The sequence below is a fragment of the Oxyura jamaicensis genome, chromosome 4, assembly GCF_011077185.1.
Source record: "Oxyura jamaicensis isolate SHBP4307 breed ruddy duck chromosome 4, BPBGC_Ojam_1.0, whole genome shotgun sequence".
Classification (NCBI taxonomy): Eukaryota; Metazoa; Chordata; class Aves; order Anseriformes; family Anatidae; genus Oxyura; species Oxyura jamaicensis.
In genome coordinates this window covers 71439372-71463134 of record NC_048896.1, presented here as the reverse complement: position 1 = coordinate 71463134, position 23763 = coordinate 71439372, and the positions used below count along the sequence as shown (strand labels likewise).

The window sequence follows — 23763 nt, the reverse complement described above, 5'->3', positions numbered from 1 at the left end:
TTCTGGAGGTCATACCCAAATAATGGGCTATGAATTGGGTCACTTCAGCACATCTCCTTTCTAGAGCAGTACTGACTCTACACTTTTTTTTTTTTTTAATGTGTTTATTATGCTCTCATATGATCCAAAAGGCCTTCCATTTCAGCCTACATAGAAAACACAATAAGTATTACGCTGGCTTTAGACCAACTGAGGCTCAAGACACAGCTGAATCCTGTGAACTGTAGTGAATGAGTCAGGTTTCATTGCAGTTCATCTCTCTTACATTTACAGTTCTTTCAAATAGGATTCTGCATTACTAAATAAGTAGCAGAGGAACTAGCCATAGCACAGAAAGTTCACAATTTTGGTAACGTATGGAAGATGCATAGGGACTGTATTAAAAAACAACAACAACGACAAACAAACAAACAAAACAACAAAAACACTTTAATTTCTTGCTCTAAATTTGATATTCAATGCGAATTAAAGCTTGTGTTTCAGAAAAACACCAACCTGTCATTTAACCATTTCCAGTGCTGGAAAATCCAGTCCCTCCCCATGTAAACTGGTCTAATAAAAATAATTTAATTTACTGATTAATTCTGAGTATACAGTGATTTGATTTTGTTAGTTCTGCTAGATTATCAAAGTTGTCTCTGTGTAAGGACGTGGCACGTATAATGGATTTCACATGCCTAACTTCAGTGAGTTATGACCAGTCAAATTACCCCTTAATATTACTGCCAATTAGCTAAATAGACTACCTTCCCTAACTACCTGCCAGACTAAGTGGTAGGAATGGAACTAGATTCCTTCCCTTATTAGAGTAGCATTCAAACCATTTATTAGAAATGCTTGTTCTTCCTGCACCAAGCACTTAATTTTTCTAGATAAAACTGAACCATTGGCTTAAACTAGGGAGACTAGTGGTCTGTCTCCCCTTTCTGTTTCCCTCCAGTCTCATGTTTAAAGTATATGCCAGGAGGTCAGAGCCTGATGCTTCTATGTTGGAAGAGGGATAAACCTACATCCCCACACGTATAAAGGAAGGCTAACCGTAAAATGTACAGGTAAGAGGATGGGTGTGGTAAACTGCTTCTTTGGCCGTGTTTTGAATAGAATGGGACTTTCTTGTAAAAAGGAATTAGGTACCAATTGCAGGAAAGCAGTCAGCATCTGCTGAGCCAAAATGCCAAGAACGGAGAGGTCGGAGTATTGAGATACATCTTACTCTCCACATTTTCATATGATATATGTATTTTTTTTTTTTTTTTAATTTTTCCTCTTCACTGCTCCACTAGGCAATGTAGATTTTTAGTTCAGAGCTACAACTAGTAAACTAAAGTAAACTAGATTACTAAAAACAATTTAAGGACAGAGGTTTAAACCATGAGGACACACAGGGTGAATAAATAAATACCTTTACGTAAATGGGAGGGCAAAGGGGTGAAAGACCATATGAAAAATTTGATATAGATATCAACTTTATTTCCTCTGCAACACATCTGAGAAACCTTTCTTAAAATTATCTGAAAACATCATTTTTTTTTGTTTTTGTTTTGACAAATGTTATTTTTTGATACAAAGCTATTTTTGTAGGCACAAAAGCACAGTAGAACTATTGCAGCATTTTGGCATCATAATCCCATGCCCTTATTTCAGAATGAAATATTCAGATTGCCTAAATGCTAAGCATTGAAAATAGTGCCTTAAGTTTTACACGAAAATAAAGTATGCACATTTGTTAGTTTATGTATAATGAAGTTTACACTGTGTAGATCCAATTGCTGTTACAGAAAATACAAATAAAGTAGGAAATACATTTTGGAAAACAAAAATGCTTCCAGCTACTCAGGTATTAAATTCTGCTCTATTTCTATACTCAAGGAAATATTGAAATCTCTTTTATTATGCATTGCCTTGCTGCTATCCTAAACTTTTAAAAATCTACATGTGAAGTCACGAAAACTTGTTTTCATAATTAACCAATGATAAATCAGCAACTAAATGACTATACTCATTATGTGTACCTATATGGAAAATCTGAATATTAATTATATTTGAACATGTCATATACAATTACAGGAAAAAAAAATGACTACTTCATATATTCCTGATCAACTACTTGGATGGTTTAAAAAAAAAATAAATTCAAAGCGGCTTGAATGAAAAACAATTACTGTATGAAGTAGCAGTTGTAAATATCTCTAAAGACACAAGTTAGGGCTGTTACTTGTGTTATTTTTGTCCATTATGTTACTTTTAGTCTATAAAATATAAAAATATTTTTATAAGTATTAATATCGTTGTTTCAACTTAAACATTATATACTAGGTAACAGAAAAGCTTTTTTTTTTTTTTTTTTTGAACCATGGATTGTACACAAAGAATATGCTCTTATTTTAGTCCTTTCTATTTTAAGTGTTCAATTTTAAGCTTTGTCGCATCTGTTACAATGTCTTTAATTATAAAAAACATACTTTTTGTGACATAAATTTGCTACTTCACTGAAGATGGTCTGTTCTTTAAGCTCAAGTAAATATTATTCCAACATAAAAGTTTACTTTCAATTAGAAAAGCCAGTGTCCTGGCTTTGGCTGTGATAGTGTTAATTTTCTTCCTACTAGCTGGTACGTTGCCGTGTTTTGGATTTAGGATGAGAGTAATGTTGATAACACACTGATGCTTAGTTGTCACAGAGCTGTGCTTACACAGAGCCAAGGGCTTTTCAGCTTCTTGTGCTGCCCTGCCAGCCAGGAGTCTGAGGATGCACAAGGAGCTGGGAGGGGACAGGATCAGGAGAGCTGACTCAGACCAGCCAAAGGGATGTTCCATGCCACATGGAGTCATGCCGGACAATGAAGCTGGTGGGGGCTGGCCAGGGGTGGGGTGCTGCTGCTCAGGGACTGGCTGGTCATCAGTCATCAGGTGGTAAGAAATTGCATTGTGTATCACTTGTTTTGTATATTCTTTTATCAGCATTTTATTGTTATTAGTTTCCCTTCCTTTTCTGTCCTATTAAACTGTCTTTATCTTAACACATGAGTTTTACCTTTTATAATTCTCTCCCAAATCCTTCTGGGAAGGGAGTGAGCAAATGTGTGGTGCTTAGCTGCCTGCCAGGCTAAGCTACAACATCATGTAAAACCTACACTTTCTTGCTCAAGATATTTTTTTACTTAATGGATAAATATATGTGACAAAACCAATTTCAATGTGTTGCCTACAGAAGAATAGAATAAATTATTTGTGGCTATTTATTGGGAAAAATTCTGATTACATGTTCTTTAGTAAGCAGCATACAACAGGGATGCTCTTCCTGAGTCTTCAATGGTAATGGTTAAAATACCTTTTCAAATCAGCACTGGTAAAATATGAAGAATGACAGATCTTAAGACTGTATCAGCCTGTCCTGCTTATAAAACATATGCTAAAATACAATCAGGATCCTTAAAGAACAATACTTTAAATTATTTCAATCTAAATGACAATTTTATTCTAGTTTTAAGAAAACAGATGGAAGCGCAAATTTGGAATTTAAATAGAAAATTCCCATCCTAAGGCTGGTAGGAAAACATCAAAAGGTTAAAGCTTTACCATCTTAGTTATAGAATCACATAATCATAGAATATCCTGAGCTGGAAGGGACCCACAAGAATCATTGAGTCCAATCCCGATGGCTCCACATATTTAAATGTGTGCCATATCAGGTCAAGACACCTCTAAAAATCTGAAACAAATATATTCTAGTGGAAAAAAAAGCAATTAAAATTAACACTAATATATTTCACTGATAACATGGAAATTAACACTAATATTCAAATGACATCTACTTATAACATCTAGCCAATGAAAGAATCCTGACCCGTTATTTGTGGAAGTTGACCCTCTTATTCTGTGTTGTAGTATTTTAAGATGGGAACAGACATGGTGAAACATTTCCTCAGTTACCTTTCTTACTATTTCAGTTTCGCCTTAATCAAACAGTGTTTTGTATCTTCTAAGAGCCTGCATTTTAGGCTACTTGGCATTTCATGAGAACAAATCCCTTTTTCTATTACAATATAGAATGGTACTTCCAGAATTATGCACACTAGAAAAATATTAGTTGGTACTGAAGAATATACAATAAGGTTGTCAAAAATGATTAGCTGGGCTCACACAAAAAGTGCTGCCACGCAAGAGTGGCATGTACAAGTTCCATGTGCATATTTAGAACTGATGCTGAGGACATTCCTTGCCAATTTAGCTAATTACTCTGCAGTGTTAACTAGTTAACCCAGGTTCCTGCAACATAGATACTAAAAAAAATAAATTAGAATAGTTCAATCAAGTTTCTGAAGGTATAAGTAAGTCAGTCCATGAGACCATCTCCTTAACAAAAAAATACATTCTCCTTAAAGAAGGAAATTTTGGCTTTTTTACCTGAATTAAAACAGCAAAAATAATGGAAAACACTGAGGAAATAAATCCTTAGCATATACTAAGATGTCTAACATCCATTGATTTTGCATGAGAGGCAGATGCTTATACACTTCAAAGAATACAGGTACAAAAAATGAGTTAGTGGAGAATGAATGTATCTAAGGAAGACATTCAGGCATGTAGCTAGAACGATCTTCATGAAGCCTTCCTAGCTATTTAATTGTGAGATTAAGAAATAATTACAAAATCGTTGGTGAAAACACCAAGTTCCTCTGTCCTAAATAACAAAGACTTGTGGAAGAAATTCTGTGGGACGAAGGAATAGCGTACTGCCTAGACAATGGAAATAGCTGACTTTGAGAACACGGGAGAAGTCTTGGGAATGCAAACTTGGAACATTGATAAGGTACAAGACCCTACTTTCTTCTACATCTATAAGATGGTCCCCTTTCAGTACTTTCTAGTACCACTATCTGCTTTCTTTTTTGTTATTTATTCTTTTACAACTTTTCTCTTTGCAAAAAAACACAAAGCATATATTGCTTTCTGGCTTGGAGCTCAATAAGATAATTCTTGTGGGGTGCCAAGATGAGGTTATTTGTTACTTCATATACTTCAGTCAAATTTGTTTGCTCTTGATTGGCATTAGATTCAATGCCAGCTTGTTCTATTTAATTTCATCAGATTCTGGACAGATTTTGCTTGTTTTCAATATTCCATCAGGCAGGTGTTATTATTTATTTATTTGTTTATATTTTTAATTTTTTAAAATATGCTCAGGCCCAATTTATAACTGTATTAGTAAATGATGCAGGTTTAAACTCCCTTTGCCTTGGTTGTTAATACAAAGTGACAGAATTAAAATTTTATCATCTCAGCATATGAAAAATTATGTAGGATGAGTAGACCTGAAACCTTTTTACAGATATCTACACTGAATTTTTTTTTATCTCTATTAACTTGGAAATTCTACTTGATTTTGGAAAATAACCTTTTGCCTTTGATACGTGTATGAGTCTGATGATATTTAGCATTATTATTATTATTTTTTAAATGAAAGACAATGACCTAAAGATTTTTTTTTTACAGTACCTCTTGCCATGCACAACTGCCCCAGGATCCTCAGACTTTGCTTCCAACTCCTGAACTTCATCTACCAGTGTCTTAAAAGTAGCTCTTTTTACTCTGTAATACAAAATACTGCCAGATTTACTTTTTGAAAGTAAAAGATCACATTGTTTTAGCACTGACGTAAGCATTCAGTATACAAATCCATTTTTCCAGGTAACTGAATTAAGCTTTAAAAGAAGAAATATGATAAAGCAAGTCGAAATAATAAATTTTATCAGCTGCTCTTGCAAAGCAGACACAAATATTTTATTTTTAAAACACATTACAATTACTGAAGCATTTAAAATTAATAGCATTTATAACTAGGTTTGTCTAAAACAAGGTGAAAAACAATTTTATATAATTACCAGAGATGATCTTTATTTGCTTTTGTTATAGTAGTAATTAGAACACATGCTTAAAGACAGTACTTTTCCCCATAAATCTCAGCATTTCTGTACTCACACTTTGTATACTACATCAAAAAGTAAAGCTGTCATAGGAATACATAAAAGTCCCATCCAAAATACTCCAGAGCTGAACATCATAGCTGCCTGGAAAGAAAAAGCATAAAATGTGTTGAGGTGATGATGAGAACTAGAAAAAAACAAAACAAAACCAAACAAATAAACAAACAAAAAAACCACAAATAAGCATAGAAATATTAATGACTTGGTTGAGGGCATCAAAATCAAGTTTAAATGACCCTCTAATGTAAAATACGGCTTTAACACCTTTCTAAAATCCCTTGACGTGATACAGAAATCCAGTAAACTGTAAGCACTAATTCATGTTAGGAAGCTGGTAGAAAGATCACACTGCTGAGCAATTTGAGAGAGGGAGAACCTACCCCTTCAGAACACTGCTCTATACCACTATGCTGATTATAGACATCTCAGTATTATTGACCCCCTCACTCCCATCCCCCAATCTTTGTCAATACATCATCAGCACAATCTCTCATTTGCAATCAACCCTAGCAAGTATAATGAATACTGAACCTTGCTATGAATACTGGACACTGTTAAAATCATTTTACAATATAATTCAGATTGAAGTTGAGCTATCGCCAATAGAGCTCACTGTACCACTGTTCCCACACTGCTGCAGGTTCCTGTGCAACAAGCTACTTAATAATGAGATATAACAACTAATTATAAATTAAGGAAGTATGCAACGTAGTGTTAATGAAGATCTAACATGCTAATGCATGGTGAAATACTTGCAAAACATGCTACTGCTTAGTTCTATGTTTCCATTTTTCTAACCCATCCTGTATTACTACGTAAATATGTCTTCTTCTTATAACTTGTCTGTTAACATACTAAAACCTAAATCCAAAACAAATATCGTAACACATGGACATTAGAAGAAAAAAACAACCCTTGTAATACAAGTACGGATGCAAGGAATTAACAAAGGATATTGCTGAAAGACAGTTTTACAGGCAATATTCAAAATAATTTTGTAATGAAATTAGATTGCACAGAGACTGGAAGTAACATTGCTACAACAGTGATAACCTTTGAAATCTTTGTTTCATTACTGTGCGACAAACTCCTTTTAGAGGAATTTAAACCTTAGTACCTGGCTAAAATAAACAATCTGATATTTTCCTAATATCAATAAGCAGAAAAATGCAGGTAGCTTGTGGCAGCTGAACTCTGACTTCTGAATGCACATCCCTGAATATTTTATAATTATACTTGGTACGTTATGTGTGTAAAAACAAAATGAATTATTTTCAGAATAAAAATCTCATTCTCATACAGGCAAAAACTCTATATTTACTTTGTATTTAAATTCCTACTGATTCTTTGGAAGGTATTAGTAAGTATTTGAACTGAAAGTCTGGTAAACTTTTGACAGCTATAGGACATGGATACTGCTCTGAGATTTTAGCAATTATTTTTGCCAACAGCTGTCAGCAAAGGTATAAATACTGAGCAGTGACAGGTTAAAAAAAAAAAACAATTCACAGCTTCAAGGCAAAGGGGGGGGAAAGAGAAGGAAAATTTTTTATCAGGTTGTGGAGAAAACATTTCCCTTGCCTCCTAGAACTCTGGAAGTCTGCCTTTAGCTGAGTTGATAGTTGCTGATTCTATGTTATTTTGGTTATACAGAAAGGTTTGTGAAAGCTGTAGTCCACTGTATCAGAGATACCTCTCAAGAATAGTAGTACTTATTTGCACAGTCACTTTATAAGCAAAACATGACTTATGACATACATGATTAAATACTAATTTCCTAAAACAACAGCTAAACAGCTAATAGGAAATGTCTATCACAACTATATTTTGCAGTATATTTTCTAATTAAGTAATAATTCAGAGAGACTGTTTCCTAAACAAAACCAAAAAGCATAAAAAATGCAACTTGAAGGAATTACAACTGTTACTTCCCATTATTAATAACATTTTGGTAATTTATAGGAACACAGCAAAGAGCTGTTCTTGCATTAGCCACCCTGTATTAAATGTTTGCTGGTGAAACAGCAAAAGTGATAATGTAGGTCTTAGGATGTTAATTCTGACCATTGTAATGCTAACTATGAATGAAGGAACAACTGGCGCCTACTATTCAGTCCATCCAGCCTTTGGCTTTACAAATGAACAACATGAATTGAGGAAAAAAAAAGTTTTTCTGTGTCATATTTGAAAGCCTGTCAGATTTTTTTTCTTTTACAGAGTTAATCCAAACCTAAAAGATTTAAAGCCGACATTCGCATTAAAGACAGAGGGCCTCTTTGTATTTTTTGGACGAAGAGGGGAAAAATAAAATCCCACAGAGGTATTTCCTTCCTTTCTGTACAAGAAAGCTCCCCCCTCACTCTGTAGAAAACATTTTTGTCTCTAACTTTTCACATCTCTCTACACATAGGCAGGTCATCTGGGAAATGGCAAACCAATCCTTTTCAGACAATGGCACTAACAGGAGCAGCCTGTTCTGGGGCCGGACTCTGGCTGCCTCTGTTCGTGGTTTACAAATTGTTCCTAATGTGAGAGATTTGTGGTCTATGCCAAGTTTTAGGCCTTGTGAAACCAAATGGAATCTGCCACAAAAGTGGCTCCCAGGGGAATTCAGAAGTAATCCAAAATGAGAGCTGGAAAGCCTAGTTTATTGTAGGACTAACAAATCCTGCAGGGAGGATAAATAATTTGTTGTTTGCATAGCTCGTGCTCAATATTAGGACTTTCTAAAAATGAAAGAGTTTTGCCTGTACAGTGCAATATACATATTTTTATACTGGTTCTCTCTCTTTTATTTTTATTTTTTTATAAAGTACTGAAAATTATTCCCTTTCGTGATTTAGCAGCAGTTTAGAAATCCTGAATGCAAAATATTTTTAATGCACAGATCAATACGTACTGTTAGGAAATTACATGCCAAAATGAAGAGAAAATAATTCCTTTCTCTTCACTAGGAAACGTCCTGCTGAAACAGCAATCTCAGACTTTTAGAAACGATAGTCTTCTAAAAGTAGAGAGAAAGACGAAAAGAACAGTTTTGTTGCAGTTTATTTCACGTATCATCTATACCCTCGCCCTATAAACCAGAGAACTATTAAAATAATATCTCCTCAACACCATCAGACCAACAGTTTCTCTCCTCAACAACCTACAGAGACAACTTCACTAGTTTTAGTTATCCGCATGTGTTTGTTGTCTTCATACATGTCAAAGAACTTACTGTTCTAACACTAAAACAGATTTGCATTTAACTCCCAGGGCAGTGAACTCCCTACAAGGAGTTATAGTCATGCCTGTAGTACTTCTTTTTTAGAGTTTAAAAAACATCTCACAGGTGCTATTAAGTAGGAACTTTGCTCTTTAGGTATATTAAAAAGGCAGCCTTCCCATATTCTGAAAATGCATTCAAAGGAAAAATAGAAAGTAGCACACAGTTAAGAAGCGGATAACTAGATATTTGTAGGCAGAATCTTTAAGTTTTTACTTGAACAAATCCCCTGTGAAACAAAAAAAAAGTACAGTACATGCCTTCATTTTTTCCTTAGCTCCTCTTACTTTCTTCAGCTAAGGATCCTACTAGCCCGTTGCAAGACCACTGATTTTCCTCACTGCAGATGGGTAATAAAAGGGTGAAATGTATCCCTCAGAGGGACGAATTAGGGTCCCAATTACATAAACACAAATAACGTTATGAATAATAAATGCATATATAATAAAGCCTAAGGACACATGCTATAAATCCTAAAGCTTAAAGAAGCATGTCTGTGGTGACACAGAGTATATAAACATTAATGTAATCAGACAGAGCAATACAGAGACTAAACTGAGACTTAGGTCTCTCATCTACAGAAGTGTCCTTAGTTCAGTCACTTTCAATTAATATTTTACTATTCTAAGTATCTGTTGGAACACATCCTGCCTTTTCCTAGAGAGTACCTTTGTCACTCAGAGCAAAAGCCAGCATCGTCTCTTCTAGTCCAAAAAATATTTGATTACTCCACAGAAAGTGGAACAGCAGAAGACATCTATTTTAATTTTCTATTCTATCATCCTTTCAGCAGAAAAAGCATTACCCTGAAAGCACAGAGAAACATGAACCTGGCTCTTGGGTAACGTTCATTTTGAGTGAGTGTTCTTGTCATTTAACTGTTACCTAAACAGATGCTTTAAAAAAATATAGGTGATATAAGGGTCTAACTGTATGAAGTAGTTCAGGTTTGTGAATCATCAGATTAGCATTTACCTGTAACCACAGTAAAGCACTTGAGTCCAGAAAGAGATGAAATAAATAGACTGAACCATATTAGATATTTTTGTGACTAGCTTCGGAGTGTTTGTTCTTTTTTCCTATGTGAACTAAATTCATAGATACTTAATTCCATACTTGCATTTTATGAAAGCCTAGGTTATCTGAAAAGGTATTTAACCTTTGAAAGAAAACAAAAAAACAAAAACATCCTAAACCCATAATGGTCAATTTTGGTGCCAGGAATAACTGTTAGGAAGAGAAGTTATCAGTTACCATTTCTGTTGACTTCAGACAGAAATAGGGATGAAAGTGCTTTCAAACATAGAAAGCAAGAAAAGAATAAAGAAAAAAAAAACCTTATAAGAAATATTAATACTTGGAAATTTTCCCAAAAACATGAGAGAAAAAAAAGTTTCCCAGGATTTACGAAGAGAAGCAGGTTTTGTTAGCAAAAGTTTGACAAAGAAGGTTGTGCTGCAGTGTGAACTAAAAGCTCTGGAAAAAAAAAACAAAACAAACAAAAACTTCAGAAAATTAAAGAGAATTAGCCACCTGGTTTTGATACTAGACACGGTAGAAAATGTTTGCAAGGTGAAATTTGTTACATTACTTTTAATGGTGCTTGTATGCAGAGCATGTAAATTATTCGGAAAGAAAAGGCTAGATTTTCCTCTTTTGCCTCAGTAGAAAAGATTCTATAGGGAACCCATCCGAGTTGCTTGAAAGAAAACATAAAATAATATCTGGCAAAGGGGATGTAAAGCCACACTGAGTGGATGAGTTCTGGTGGTTCTACAGATTTGTTACCAGGATGTGGGCTATGCAAATTGTAATAGGAATAAGGAGTAGGGAAAAAATGTGACCAAAATAACTGCCTAACTCAACATAACTATTCCAGGTATTAGACATTTTTCATAAATCTGGAAACAAATTTTGCAGAGATCTGAAGTAAATGAAGTGACTTCAGTATTTGTTTACCATATGGGGTACAAGACAACTTTTAGAAATACAGATTGTCAACTGAGTTATCTGAAAAGACCCCTTAAAAGCAAGGCAGAGTGCTTCTCTTGTTTCATTAAATAATTTAAAGGGAATCATTACTTTCTGAGTTTTGGGGGCATTATTTATAACTGTTTCTGTTAACACTGAGGAAATGCACCATCAAAATATCATTAAAAAAGCCATTCAAACTTACTATGCTGAATTCCACAAAAGTTATTAAACTAACACTCATCTGTTTTTAAAGATGCAAGTGACAAGAAATATCCATTAATAGCATTTGGACGGCTGAAGCAAGAACACAGCAAAGCATAGACAATCATCAGGTTCCTGGAGCTTATCAATGACAATGTCCTGACCCAAGAGAAAGAGAAGCCAATGAACAGAGGTGAACTGTCCAACCTAGAGAACACAAGACTCAGGAGGTATTTACTAATGTAGACAAATGTCTGAAAGGAGAGTGTAAAGAGGACTGCACCAGGCTATTTCCAGTGCTACCCAGTGACAGGACAAGAGATATTGGGCACAAACTGGAATACAAGAGGATCCACCTAAACATCTAGAAGCACTTCTTTACTGGGCACGTGATGGAGCACTGGCACAGATTGCCCAGAGAGGCTGTGCAATCTCTGTCCTTGGAGATCTCCTGAAGCAGCCTGGACATGGTGCTGTGGGCACCCTGCTGTGGCTGTCCGGCTGGAGTAGGGGCTGGAGCAGGTGCCTCCAGAGGGCCTTGCAAGTCTCTGATTCTAAGATATTACTTGAATACTCTCCATTAGACTAAAATAAATTCCTCTGTCAAACCAGATTTTAGACAAACTTCTCCTCTGAATACCTGAAAGAAGAGCTGTTCATGAGAGTTTGAAGTATTTAGACAGTTACATTTTTTTTAAACATACAAACACACACACACACAAACCAATAAAACTTTTGTAAAGGATTAAAAACTGAATATTTAACATTTTAACAAGTACAATTCCATGTAAGTTTGCTATGTGCAATAATAAAGACAGAAGCAAAATTTAAAGAACTAATACTGTTAAGGTAGTACATTCTAATATATCTTTTCTACAGCTAAATCATCCAACAAGGAGTTTTATTGTTTTTCACAAAGATTCTGCAAGCCTCAGTCAAATAAGCTAAAATTCTGTACAATACATGTTTGTTCCTTAACTTCAATTTCTGTTAATTTTATATAATCCCCTGGGTCAGACAGAGCAGAAAGAAATGGGGCTCTGGAGAATTTTAAAGTGCACTTCTACAGTATTACAATAAAATTAAGAAGTTCTTCAGATACTGAACTTTCGATTTTAATCTCAGTGTCATACTTCTTCTTTCAGTATATAATTTTAAGCTACTGTATTAATCAGACAGGTGTATAAAAAAAGCCCTAACAGCTCAGGCACACGTTATCAAACCCAAAAGAGTCAGGAGTTACTAGTGTGAAACTCACAAATTGTTTTTTCTCCCCTCTGCAATTAAAGGTTTTCAACTCAAATCACACCCACATTTGTTTAAGAAAGATAACTTCACCACCTTATAAACTTATCATTTTTAATGCAATTAGTTATTGCAAGAGGACTACACAGACAAAAATATAAATCCACTGGATCATAGATTTGAAATGCATTTTGTTCAGCATCACAGATCAGTTTTCTGTGTATTGGAGAGTCTCAAAGGAAAAGACATCATAAAATATGAAGAGATTTGCCATTTACTTTTACATATTTATGCAAACTATGTGTGGTTTTAAAATGAGAAAATACTGCAAATTTGTTTAAAATACTGAACATACAATCCACTTCTTCTCTTTGCTAATATTGTATGTGAAAGAAAATTATATCATCATAGAAGAGATTCATACATTTGATTTACTCAGGTCTACAATGAAAACGTTCTTTTTGTAGTCTGTAGTGGCACCTTTTTCCAACTTAAATGGCATTCCAATTTCAGACCAGGTAAATCACAGTACTGTGAAATTAAAGAATTAATTTGGACACAGGTCACTGTCAGCAGTTTGTGCCACTAAGTTAATATCACAAGAAATAAGCAGTTTCCATGTATAAACCTACGATTTGTACAAAACACTTTTGTAAAACAAATAAACATACAAAACAGAAATCCCCTTCAGCATGTTTTATCTGATCAGGCCAAACTAAAACAGACAAAAAGCTACAGAAATACAGGTGAGCTTGTTTTTCTTAAGTTCTACCAGATGTACTTGGATAGTTCACTTCAAGTGTGGGTCATAACTTGAAGAAATTAGACAAACAGCATTTTAGTTTGAATACTTATGAGAGGCCTGGATTTGATTCTGTGAAACCCAGTGAACTCTGAGAAGGCTTCCAGGATAGCATAAAAAAAAAGAAAAAGAAGAAAAAAAAGGTTCCCACCTGAGGCACAGTATTTGTCAACAGGACAGTATTTGGCCACACAGAATACAGCTCAAAAAGCCAGGTAAGTTTTTAAAATGAGCACTTAATGTCTGTGTGCTAGGAGACATCATTCTGATGTTATAGACTTCTAACTATACTCTTAGAAAGAAAAAACATAACCAGAAAGCAAACACTCAAACAACTGTGTTTATATACATACATCTAAAGCTACTATATATACATATATGCATAAGCAAGCACACAAACTCTTACTAACGAAATAATTAGTTCAAGTATGGATACAGTTTTATCACAGCAAATTGAATACAAAATGTAAGACTATTTATTGTTTAAGAATATTTATTATTAGGTATTTAAGAGCAACAATTTTTCAAAGTTTGTAGGAACAGCATTCCTTTCAACAACGTATTTTATTCACAATTTCAGAGATGGAACGTGTTAAGTAAAATATTCACCTATTTGAACAATGAAGTAGCCACCTTTATGTCATACCAAGCTACCACATCTTGTTGCTCCCACTGTGCTTATTGCTACAAAGGTTATTCTGTCTTAAAGAACAAACAAGACAATGTGCAAACTGTTTTTAAAAATATCTCTTAAAACAACAATAAAAAAACTAACTCCAGAAACAATTCTTCTAAAATATTTCTTCTAAAAAATACAGTGCATAAATGTGAAGAAAAATGCTTAAGTATGATAACTTCAATTACTAAAATTAGAATAATGTACATTTTTTTTTTGAGTAATGGAGGCAACAAGATAACATAAAATTCACCTTTACATAGTGGGATAGAGGTTATAATAGACAGGAAAACCAGCAAGAAATTATGTAATTTCAAATTCATTTTTTTCCATAGGTGTCCAAGGACCTAAGCCAATTCCTTGTGTTTTCCGTTATAACGTAACAGTTACGTAAATGCCTATATACTATTTTTCTTGTAACTACTTATGTGGGAGGTGAGATTAGTGGCTCTGATTTACATCCAAGTGAGGAAGGGATATTCATTTAAGTTTCCCACATCCTGCATGGTATTTTAAATTGCTGAGGTGGAATTAAAGGCATCCACTCTTCTCCTTGGTGTATGGCTTTTGGCTTTATTTACTTGATATGTTTTGAGAAGAGAAACCCTGAGAAGAGTATCTTTGAAACAAGCAGGTATTCTCAGTTTCTGATTCCCAGTAAGACTGCACACCTAACTTTTCAGCTGAGAAAGTATTGGCCATTCCCAGAAGCAGACATGAGTGTCTGGGAAATTTATACTAAGCATCAGATGTTTCTAGAACTGAATGGATTTGAGAATTTTAAAGTTGCATTGGATCATGGCAGTCAATTGTACATCTTTTGTGGATCCAGTCCTATTTGCAATAGTCAGTGCAGTTTTACACAAATAGGATAATAAATGAAAGAGAAACCAATAATTACTGTCAAAAGATTAAAGGCACAGTACAACAATAATGCACTCCAAGAAGCACATTAATTGAAAAATAAATGTATGCATAATGATCAGCTGCCCATGCAGTATTGTGGCAACTCAAATTTCTCAGATATACTAATTTCAAAAAGTTAATAAACTTGTAAAATTTAAAGTGTAAGGACAGCCTTAACCAATGAACTACATGTACTACCCCATTATAAAAAATCTCCAGACGAGTAAGTGCTGTAATTCTGAGTTCTGAATTTGGTTAAGACTTCTTTATAGAAAACTAAAACTTACTAAAAATCTGTAAAGCAGCTTACTTTTCCTTCCTAGACCAAGTCTACTTTTCCTTCCTAGACCATATAAACCTGACTTGTTACAGAAGAGTAAAAACTCAACTGTATTTTAAATAAGCACGACTACCACATTCAAGGTATATAAAAAGCATCTTATATAGCTCTTAACATCTTATATAGCTCTTAGCTAAGAGAAGGATCCAATAAAGATGAGACTTGTAATAAAAACTGAAAAAATATTCTTTGCATAAATTTGGAGATTAGTTAAAATATACTTTACCTCTCCTGACATATCAGGTGCCATAGGAATGACTGGCCACAAAGAAGAGTAGATTCCAAAAAACACTATCCAAAGTGCTATGCTGCCCCAGATAGCTATATGGCTAAACTGTTAAAAGAAACAAGGAAAAAAAGAAAATAACAAATTAATCACAGATATATTATGATATAAAGACCTTTCCTACTTGGTACTTACATGCATTTCTGATAAACTGGGTGAAATTTCCATGCCTAGTATTGATTTAATTCTGTTACTTCAGTTAGCTATTTCTTAAAGCAAGATGATACTTTCAGCAGTAATGTCACTGAATTTTAAAATACTTTAAGCTCAGTTACAACCAGTTTATAGTCACTTAATTTTTCTAGTTTAAGCCTTATTTTTCTATTTTAAGCCTTATCCCAAAGTCCTCATTTTCACTATTCAGCATTATTATTTGTATATGTATATTGTCTTTCCATGCAGTTACCACAATTTGATACTGTGCAAATTATAAGGACATAATATAATAAGTTAGAAAAAAAAACAAAACCAGAAAACAATCATATTTTATAGCACATTTGAGAATATGATAAAGACATTTGCTTACCAAAGTCCAATATGAGGTCTCTAATCCCGCCTTCAAACACACAGTTAGAACCACAAACTTAAAAAGAGAGGCAAAGAGAGGAGAGAAGAGGGATTCTTACTTAATGGCAATCTTACTTAACACATACAAAATTGATCTGTTTGGTTATTTTTCATGAAAACAAAGAATAAAAGGTTTCATTATTTTCATACTTTATGTTGCATTTACTTGCATAAATGAAATAACAGAAAGAATGATCAATCTCTTCAATTCAAATGTGATTTCCTTATAATATTCAAAAAAGTACTATGTGTGTCAATGCACCTATGCAGTAGGTTTGAATGCACCAATGCATTAGGATCCAAACCCAGGTTAGTAAAGCAAAGTGCAATAATTTCTATGGACCTGCAGAAATTATGGAATAGCCCTTCTGATTTAATAGAATCTGCTCCAAAAATGTAGAACTCTCAGCAGCCTGAAAGTAAATTTTTTTTTAGACCACAGGTAGCTGTTTTTTCCCTCTTTTTGGTACATGTGTAAGTTTAGATCTCAGGTTTAAACGCCCATTTTAAATGACAACAGTAAAATGCCAGTATAAGATTTAAAAGGACATCCATGTAATGAGCTAGTAATACAGTACTGCCAATTAGCTTCCACTAATAATCTTCATTCACTTTCTTTGGAAAACTCTTCATTTATATTAAGAATCTTAAACATTTCCCTTGCCTCCTAGAACTCTGGAAGTCTGCCTTTAGCTGAGTTGATAGTAGCTGATTCTATGTTATTTTGGTTATACAGAAAGGTTTGTGAAAGCTGTAGTCCACTGTATCAGAGATACCTCTCAAGAATAGTAGTACATATATTTTCATGGTACTCTACTCCTGTTTGAAATTTATGTTTCAAGAAGTAGTTCCAGGACAAAGATATGAATCTGTGCATGTTCTGGACTTTGTTCGTGGATCCGAAGAACGTGTATTAATTTCTGAATTCCTTTACTACTCATTTTTGCACAAGTGGTGAATGTAGACTTCTTAAAAATGAATTAAAAGCAGTAAGAAGAATGAAGGCTAACTTAGCCTTATTATTTGATTTTCCAAAACAATGAGTGACAACTGTCTGTGTACATACAACTTCACATTGTAAATTTCCCCCTCCCTCAAAATTTGAAAGTCTCTCAAATCTTCTTGTGGGCTCCAGACCTCCTGGAATTCCTTCCTGTGCAAGGACAGGAATACATCAATTGCAGTGATCCTCCCTCCCAGAGCTTTCAATGTGAAGGGAAGGAAAGTGCGGAACCTGGAAAGCAATTGAAAAAGCAGGTTGTTCTGGACTTATAATGGTGAAATAATGGTTTCTTGGGAATTCTTGGCCATTCCATAGGTTAATAACAAGCCATTAAATTCTTAAGATGGTGAAATTTCAGATCTCCAAGTTGAAAACCAGTTACAGAAGGCGACAGAAGAATTGCCCTGTCAGTTGTGATCTCTGATTTACCATTTATGGATACAGTTTCACAGAGAGTACTGTGCAGCTCCATGTTACTATATTGAAACTATTGGAAGGTAACTGATTTCTCAAGGCAGTGGAAATGTTACTGTAAATCTGAAAAAGAAAGCTTTAATGTTTATGAGTCATCCGACATCACAGATGACACTCAGATGTTCTTCACTACCCTAAGATTTCAAGACTCAGCCATTAGTTGATGGGCAACAGTCCAAATGACAGCACTTTTTGAACATTCAGTTCCATAGTATCTAGTGTAATCCACTAAACTCTCAGTACAGCATATGGAACTTGTTTTCTCCTGGTGCCAAGCTTGGCTTTCAGAAGGGAAAACAGCAGAATTACTAGTTAGGATGAATTTCTGAGATCATTTCAGGACATAACTTCGGCTGTGGTTGCAGCACTATGTTGAGTAATTGGGTTTAACAACAAGTATACAGTGCTAATCTACTGCATATGATGGCCACTATAAAGGATGCTTTAAGAGCAAAAGCGGATGCTGGCTGTCAGAAAACTTGGCTCAGGTCCTAAGATAGGCGTAGTTATTCAAGTCATGTATACATACGTAAAACTCACAATATAAACTAGCTGAACTGAGCCAGGTTGCAAATTGTAGGTAAAATAAACAATGAAACATCCATCGGGTCCAAACCTGGTGCAGAGAACCTGTCTCCCCAAGAAAAACCTGTTGCACTTTGAATAACAGGTTGTTCTAGTAGATACTCTTGAAGTATTTCTCAATATTGGAGAAAGCAGTGGCAGACAATCAGATAAATGACTGACTTGTAATCTCTCTGGTGTTGCAAGATCATAAGGTGATTTATGTCAGTTGAGCTACAACTGTCAGGACTGAGCTATGACAATGACTGTGACCTTACATCTTAATAAAATTAAGACTTGCACAGGAAACACTTACCCAGGATATTCAATCCATCCCTAATGGAGATCAGTTCATCATATGACAGACTGCATGATCAAACATGACTACTGCTGATAAAATGTGCTGTGCCTTTTGGACAGGAAAAGTACAGAGTGGATGAACTTTTAACAGAATGTGTTAACAAAGAATTCTTCAATGTGGCCTGAAACAAACAGTTCCAGTCCTTGTACAGACTGGCAGAAGAAACATTTTATTTTAACTGCCACACCAGTAGGAAATTGGGCTCTGGTTATTTTCTTTACGTTCTCATATGGAAGTAAAAGGAACAGGATTGCATGTGCCCTTGCTAAGAAGGCTGATGGTACTCTTGAATGTACTCTTGAATGCATTACACAAAGTATTGCCAGCAGTTCAAGAGAGGTGATCCTTCTTCTCTACTCAGCATTGGTGAGGCTGCACCTGGAGTACTTCGTTTAGTTCTGGCCCACCTGGTATAAGAGAGACCTGGACATATGGGAACAAAGTCCAATGGAGGGCCACCAAGATGTCCAAAGGACTGGAGCACCTCTCCTAGGAGAAGAGGATGAGAGAGCTCGGGATGTTCAGCCTGGAGAAGAGGAGGCTCAGAAGAGTGGGGGGACCTTATCAGCGTGTATAGATACCTGAGGGGAGGGTGCAAAGAAGATGGAGCCAGGCCCTTTTCAGCGGTGCCCAGTGACAGGACAAGAGGCAATGTGCACAAAATGGAGCACAAGAGGTTCTGTCTAAACATCAGGAAGCACTTCTTTACTGTGAGGGTGAGGAGCCCAGTCACAGGCTTCCCAGAGAAGCTGTGGAGTTTCCTCACTGGAGATGTTCAAAAGCCACCTGGACATGGTCCTGGGCACCCTGTTGTGGGTACCCTTGCTTGAGCAGAGGGGTTGGACCAGACACCGTCCAGAGGTCCCTGCCAATCTCAACCAGTCTGCAATTCTGTGAAAAATTAATTGCACTCAACTTTGAAGAACAGAGGAGAGTGAGCACAAGTTTAATTTTGCTTCTCAGAGAGTTCTTGGAAAGCCCTTACCTGTTGGTTAAGACTGATATCTAATAAGTGAGAAACAGGTATTTAGCTTCACCAATTTATCCAATGATATATAAAGATTAAAAAAAACAACACACTAATTACTAATAAGTACAAGTGTAAAAGAGGATTGCTGTTAGGTGGGGTCAAGTATAATTAACTTTGGCACTTTGGTTGCCTTTAAAGAAAGATCCTGTAAGTCTTAGTTCCATGCAGCTATACCTTTCTTTCAAGTTCCTACTATTATTAACAGAGGAAGTACAGAACTGTATCTTCAGAAGGCCACAAACCAGCTCCACATCTAGTAACCCAGGATTTCTCCAATAAGGAAAATTACCTTAAGTTAAACAGGGTATTAGTTGGGGAATTATAGTTCCTGCTATTTCAAAAATAGACAGTTTTCAGTAACAGATAGATACACATTCTGCATCTTTATTTTATTAAACTACTCTGTTTTGGAATCTGGATTTTGAATGCATAAGGCACTTTAAGATTTTTCAAGAAGTCATCCAAGTGTAATTTCTTATTCCTAAGGTACTACAGTGAATCAAGTCTTCCTTACAGGGAACTATAAAAAATAATAAAAACACATCTCAGTAGGAGTTAAAGATAGAGCCAATACAGATAGTCAGCTAATAGAGCATTGTATAGCTGTAGCAAGACTTACAGTATAAACGGTGTTTCCCAAAAGCAGATAATCTGAAGTTTTACCATTGCCAAATACAGTACCTGGGAAAAGGAAACAGACATTTAAATATCCATGACAGCATTATATATATATAAACTCTTATTTTTGGTACAAGAGCTGGCAGCAGCTTCCACAGGGTAATAACAGAGGATTTCACCTTGAACTGTAGTAAACAGTAGGAGATATACAAGTTTTACAACTTTTAGTATTTTAAAACTTTCAGTAATTTCTGGAATTACCCTAGAAATGGAGCTTTTCATAACATAACATACCAATATGAGTGATATCATATCCAGTAATAATTCAATTAGAGTGAATTTTAAGTTTAGTTCAGAAAGGTATGAAATGTAATAGTGTACTTTGTACCATATAAGTAAACAGAAAATTTAAAGAATCAGATTGTCACTGGTTCTGGATATTTCGGTATAGAAACTTATCTTTGCTCTTTCTGCAAATCAGTATTTCTGAAATTAAGACAAAAAAAATATATACTTGGTTTTAATTTTTGAGGTGCTTTTTTTTTTTGGAATTTTGGAATTTTCAAAGTCTACCCAACTAAATCTACCCAACTCTGATGTGTGCATACATATGCATCTGTGCATACATACGCATTTTACACATATGGACATACACACAGAATATATGCAAAGACTCAGAGCCCTAAAAGGAGATGTGGTTTTGCATAAAGATCACATCTATCATGGTTGTTAAGTTCAGATTTAGGAAGCAGGGCCTTTAAGCTTTAAACAGAACTTACGATGACAGATAAGAGCATGGGCTGTTCTGATCCCACTTCAGTGATAGTTCCTAACAGATATGGGACAATACATTACTAAACTATCTACAGGGAATTTCTCATTCTCATTTAAAAGTATCGTCTTGCTGAACTTGTGTGTTAAGTTCAAAAATGCTTTTAGCACTCAAGATTGCTCCTATACTGCAACCAAACCAGAAAACTCTCTCTGCTGTAGAGGTCCCTAATCACTTGGATATTGCTTTTTCACTGCCATCATATTAAAAGATTACAAATACTCTTTATGTGGGAAGGAATAAATGTACTGATAATGTTGAGAGAGAAAAAGGAGGGATGTTTTTAATACATCTGTTTAATACAAGCTGATTAAAGTGCTTTATAGCTGAAAACATTTATTTTTCCCCCACCATCCTTAGCATATGGTGTATTAAAGGTTGCTAATTAAGCATGTTTTCATATTTGTGTTGTGTATTTTGTGAGCCTTGATATCATCTTTGCAGATGCTTGAAATGAAATTTACTTTAGTTATGGATGAAGAATGCTCCTTTCTAACAGCATTTCAGGACTTGTAATGATGGTTTACTACAAAAGAAAGTTCTTCAATTTATGTTCTGGAAAAGACACCAGGTGAAAGTTCAGACAGAATAGTAGAGTAAAAATGCTTGCAAATAGTCCTCTTTAACCTCTGTTTATCTTGATGAGCCCTTGATGGCTGCCTCCTCAGCTCTGGTGGTTCTTGTTGCCTTCCTGACACTTCACCTATTTAACACCTCTCTCTGTATAGACCAGCACACCACAAGGAACAAAAAGAGTTCTGGAAGCCTGAAAACAAGGCTGAGAACATGGCTAATATTACAGTTTATACAAGAGAGGTAGCAGTTAGAGGGAGTATTTCTATGTATAAATTTGGCTTCTGCTATTTACTGCGATGTTGGCAACGTTGCATCAGAATTTTCTGTGAAGATTTATGTCCATTTTACATTTCATATCCAGCTGACACTACATGGAGTGCAAAGACTTTAGTTTTGTGTACTGTCCAATGCGTAGGTCCCATGGGGCAAATCATGGCAAACAACTCTTACAAACCCATAGCTATTCTCTGATCATGTATTTCTTATTAGATGTTATCACAAAGCATACACTCAAACATTTCTGCACTGTGTAATGCATCAGTCTCTCACATGCGTTGGCTACAGCTTTGAATTTGGACTGTAGTTTGGATTTGAAGCTGTGGTTTTAGTGTATGAATTAACATTTTGGGACCTTCTTTTTCCTGAGCTGTCTATAACCCTCCCCATGGCAATCAGCCACCACTGAACATGCATCAAAATGGCTTTTTAGAGATACCAGGCTGCTACCTACCTTCTGGTACCGATCAGAAGTCATTATAGAATACTGAAAGAAGTTTTTCCTTTAAAATTTTTGGGCATAAGCGGCAGTGACTGTCTCACTCTTTAAGGTCAACCACGTACAGTTCCTACAGTTCCTAATGTCATTCCTATGGTTTCAAAATATTCATAAAAACATTTCTGTCACCTATACCAGCGCAGACTGCCTGGTATAGGTGACAGACTGCCTATCAGGGAAACTGAGACAACTACTAGATGTACAGAAAAATTGCTGCATACACACTATTGTTACTATTTAAATTGAAATTTTCTACAGTGTAGAAGCAAAACCAGCCCACCCCTATTGGAGCTCCCATACACACAGGTATTCCCAGAAACTGGAAAGAATGCTTTCAGTCTGCTCTAACAAATATGGTGTTGTCTCCCCAGCTGTCCCATTTCCGTCTGCATCTCAGGTGCATGTAGGACAGCTGAGTGACAGCACTGAGCCATCCAAGATATCTCCCTTGCAATTGTCACAATCCTACTGATACAGATGCAAACTAATGGGTTGATAGGCAATAAAGGCTAGAAAATAAAAGAGACAATGCAAAGGACTGTAGTAATTTATGATTTTTTAAGTACTTTACACAGATTATTATATAAAAATAACATAGTTAAAAACAATTTTCTCCATATTGTTTCAATTTACTTCAAACATACTTATATAGTTTTATGTACATGATTACATATATGTAATATTTCTCCTACTTTTAAACTTTAAGTAAAACATTTTAAATAGACTGCATCTGCTTGAGTTCTAGAAATGGTATCTTGACGCTTGACCACACAAAACTGTTAGTATTCATAAAGCATTACTAAGAAAAAAAGGTATTTAGAAATTTAGTACGTTTGAAGATTTATATTTTTATTTTTTCATAACACTTACCATGCTGGAGGGCTTTTAGTGGAAACCAAAAGAGAATGAATGAGTGGAAGAGGCCATTTAAACAATGAACCCAGAAAACCTAAGGGAAAAGAGAAATCCATGAGAACCATTTGCAATAAACTAGCTCCGTGAACCCTGACCTTTCTTTTTATCTGTGTGTTAGATTCACAAAATGTGTTTCTGTCAGGCCACCACTGTGAAGTAATATAACTGACAGGCACTTTCTGCCTCTTAGCTCTTCATGGGTCATTTGTTTATTTTTTATGTTTTGAAAAAAAGTGTGTATTATCTCCTCCTTTTAATTTCAAATCAGAAGGGAAATTAAAATGTATGCATATGGGAAGACCATCAGAAAAAAATAAGCTAAACCAGACAACTGGAACTGTTACTGCATTCTAATTAGGGAAC

The 23763-nt window shown here is 35.1% G+C and overlaps 1 protein-coding gene across 4 annotated transcripts in view; it reads right to left on the bottom strand.

Moving 5' to 3' along the window:
• ATP8A1 (ATPase phospholipid transporting 8A1) overlaps positions 1–23763 on the bottom strand; it is a 104154-nt gene that overhangs the window by 5913 nt on the left and 74478 nt on the right. For all 4 annotated transcript variants that reach the window (XM_035323386.1, XM_035323389.1, XM_035323385.1 and 1 more), the window contains 6 exons: positions 23356–23434; positions 20304–20365; positions 16212–16268; positions 15626–15733; positions 5983–6071; positions 5500–5592 (listed from right to left, as the gene is read on the bottom strand). In XM_035323386.1, the coding sequence (XP_035179277.1) occupies positions 5500–5592; positions 5983–6071; positions 15626–15733; positions 16212–16268; positions 20304–20365; positions 23356–23434 (488 nt within the window). The remainder of the gene's footprint in view (positions 1–5499; positions 5593–5982; positions 6072–15625; positions 15734–16211; positions 16269–20303; positions 20366–23355; positions 23435–23763) is intronic.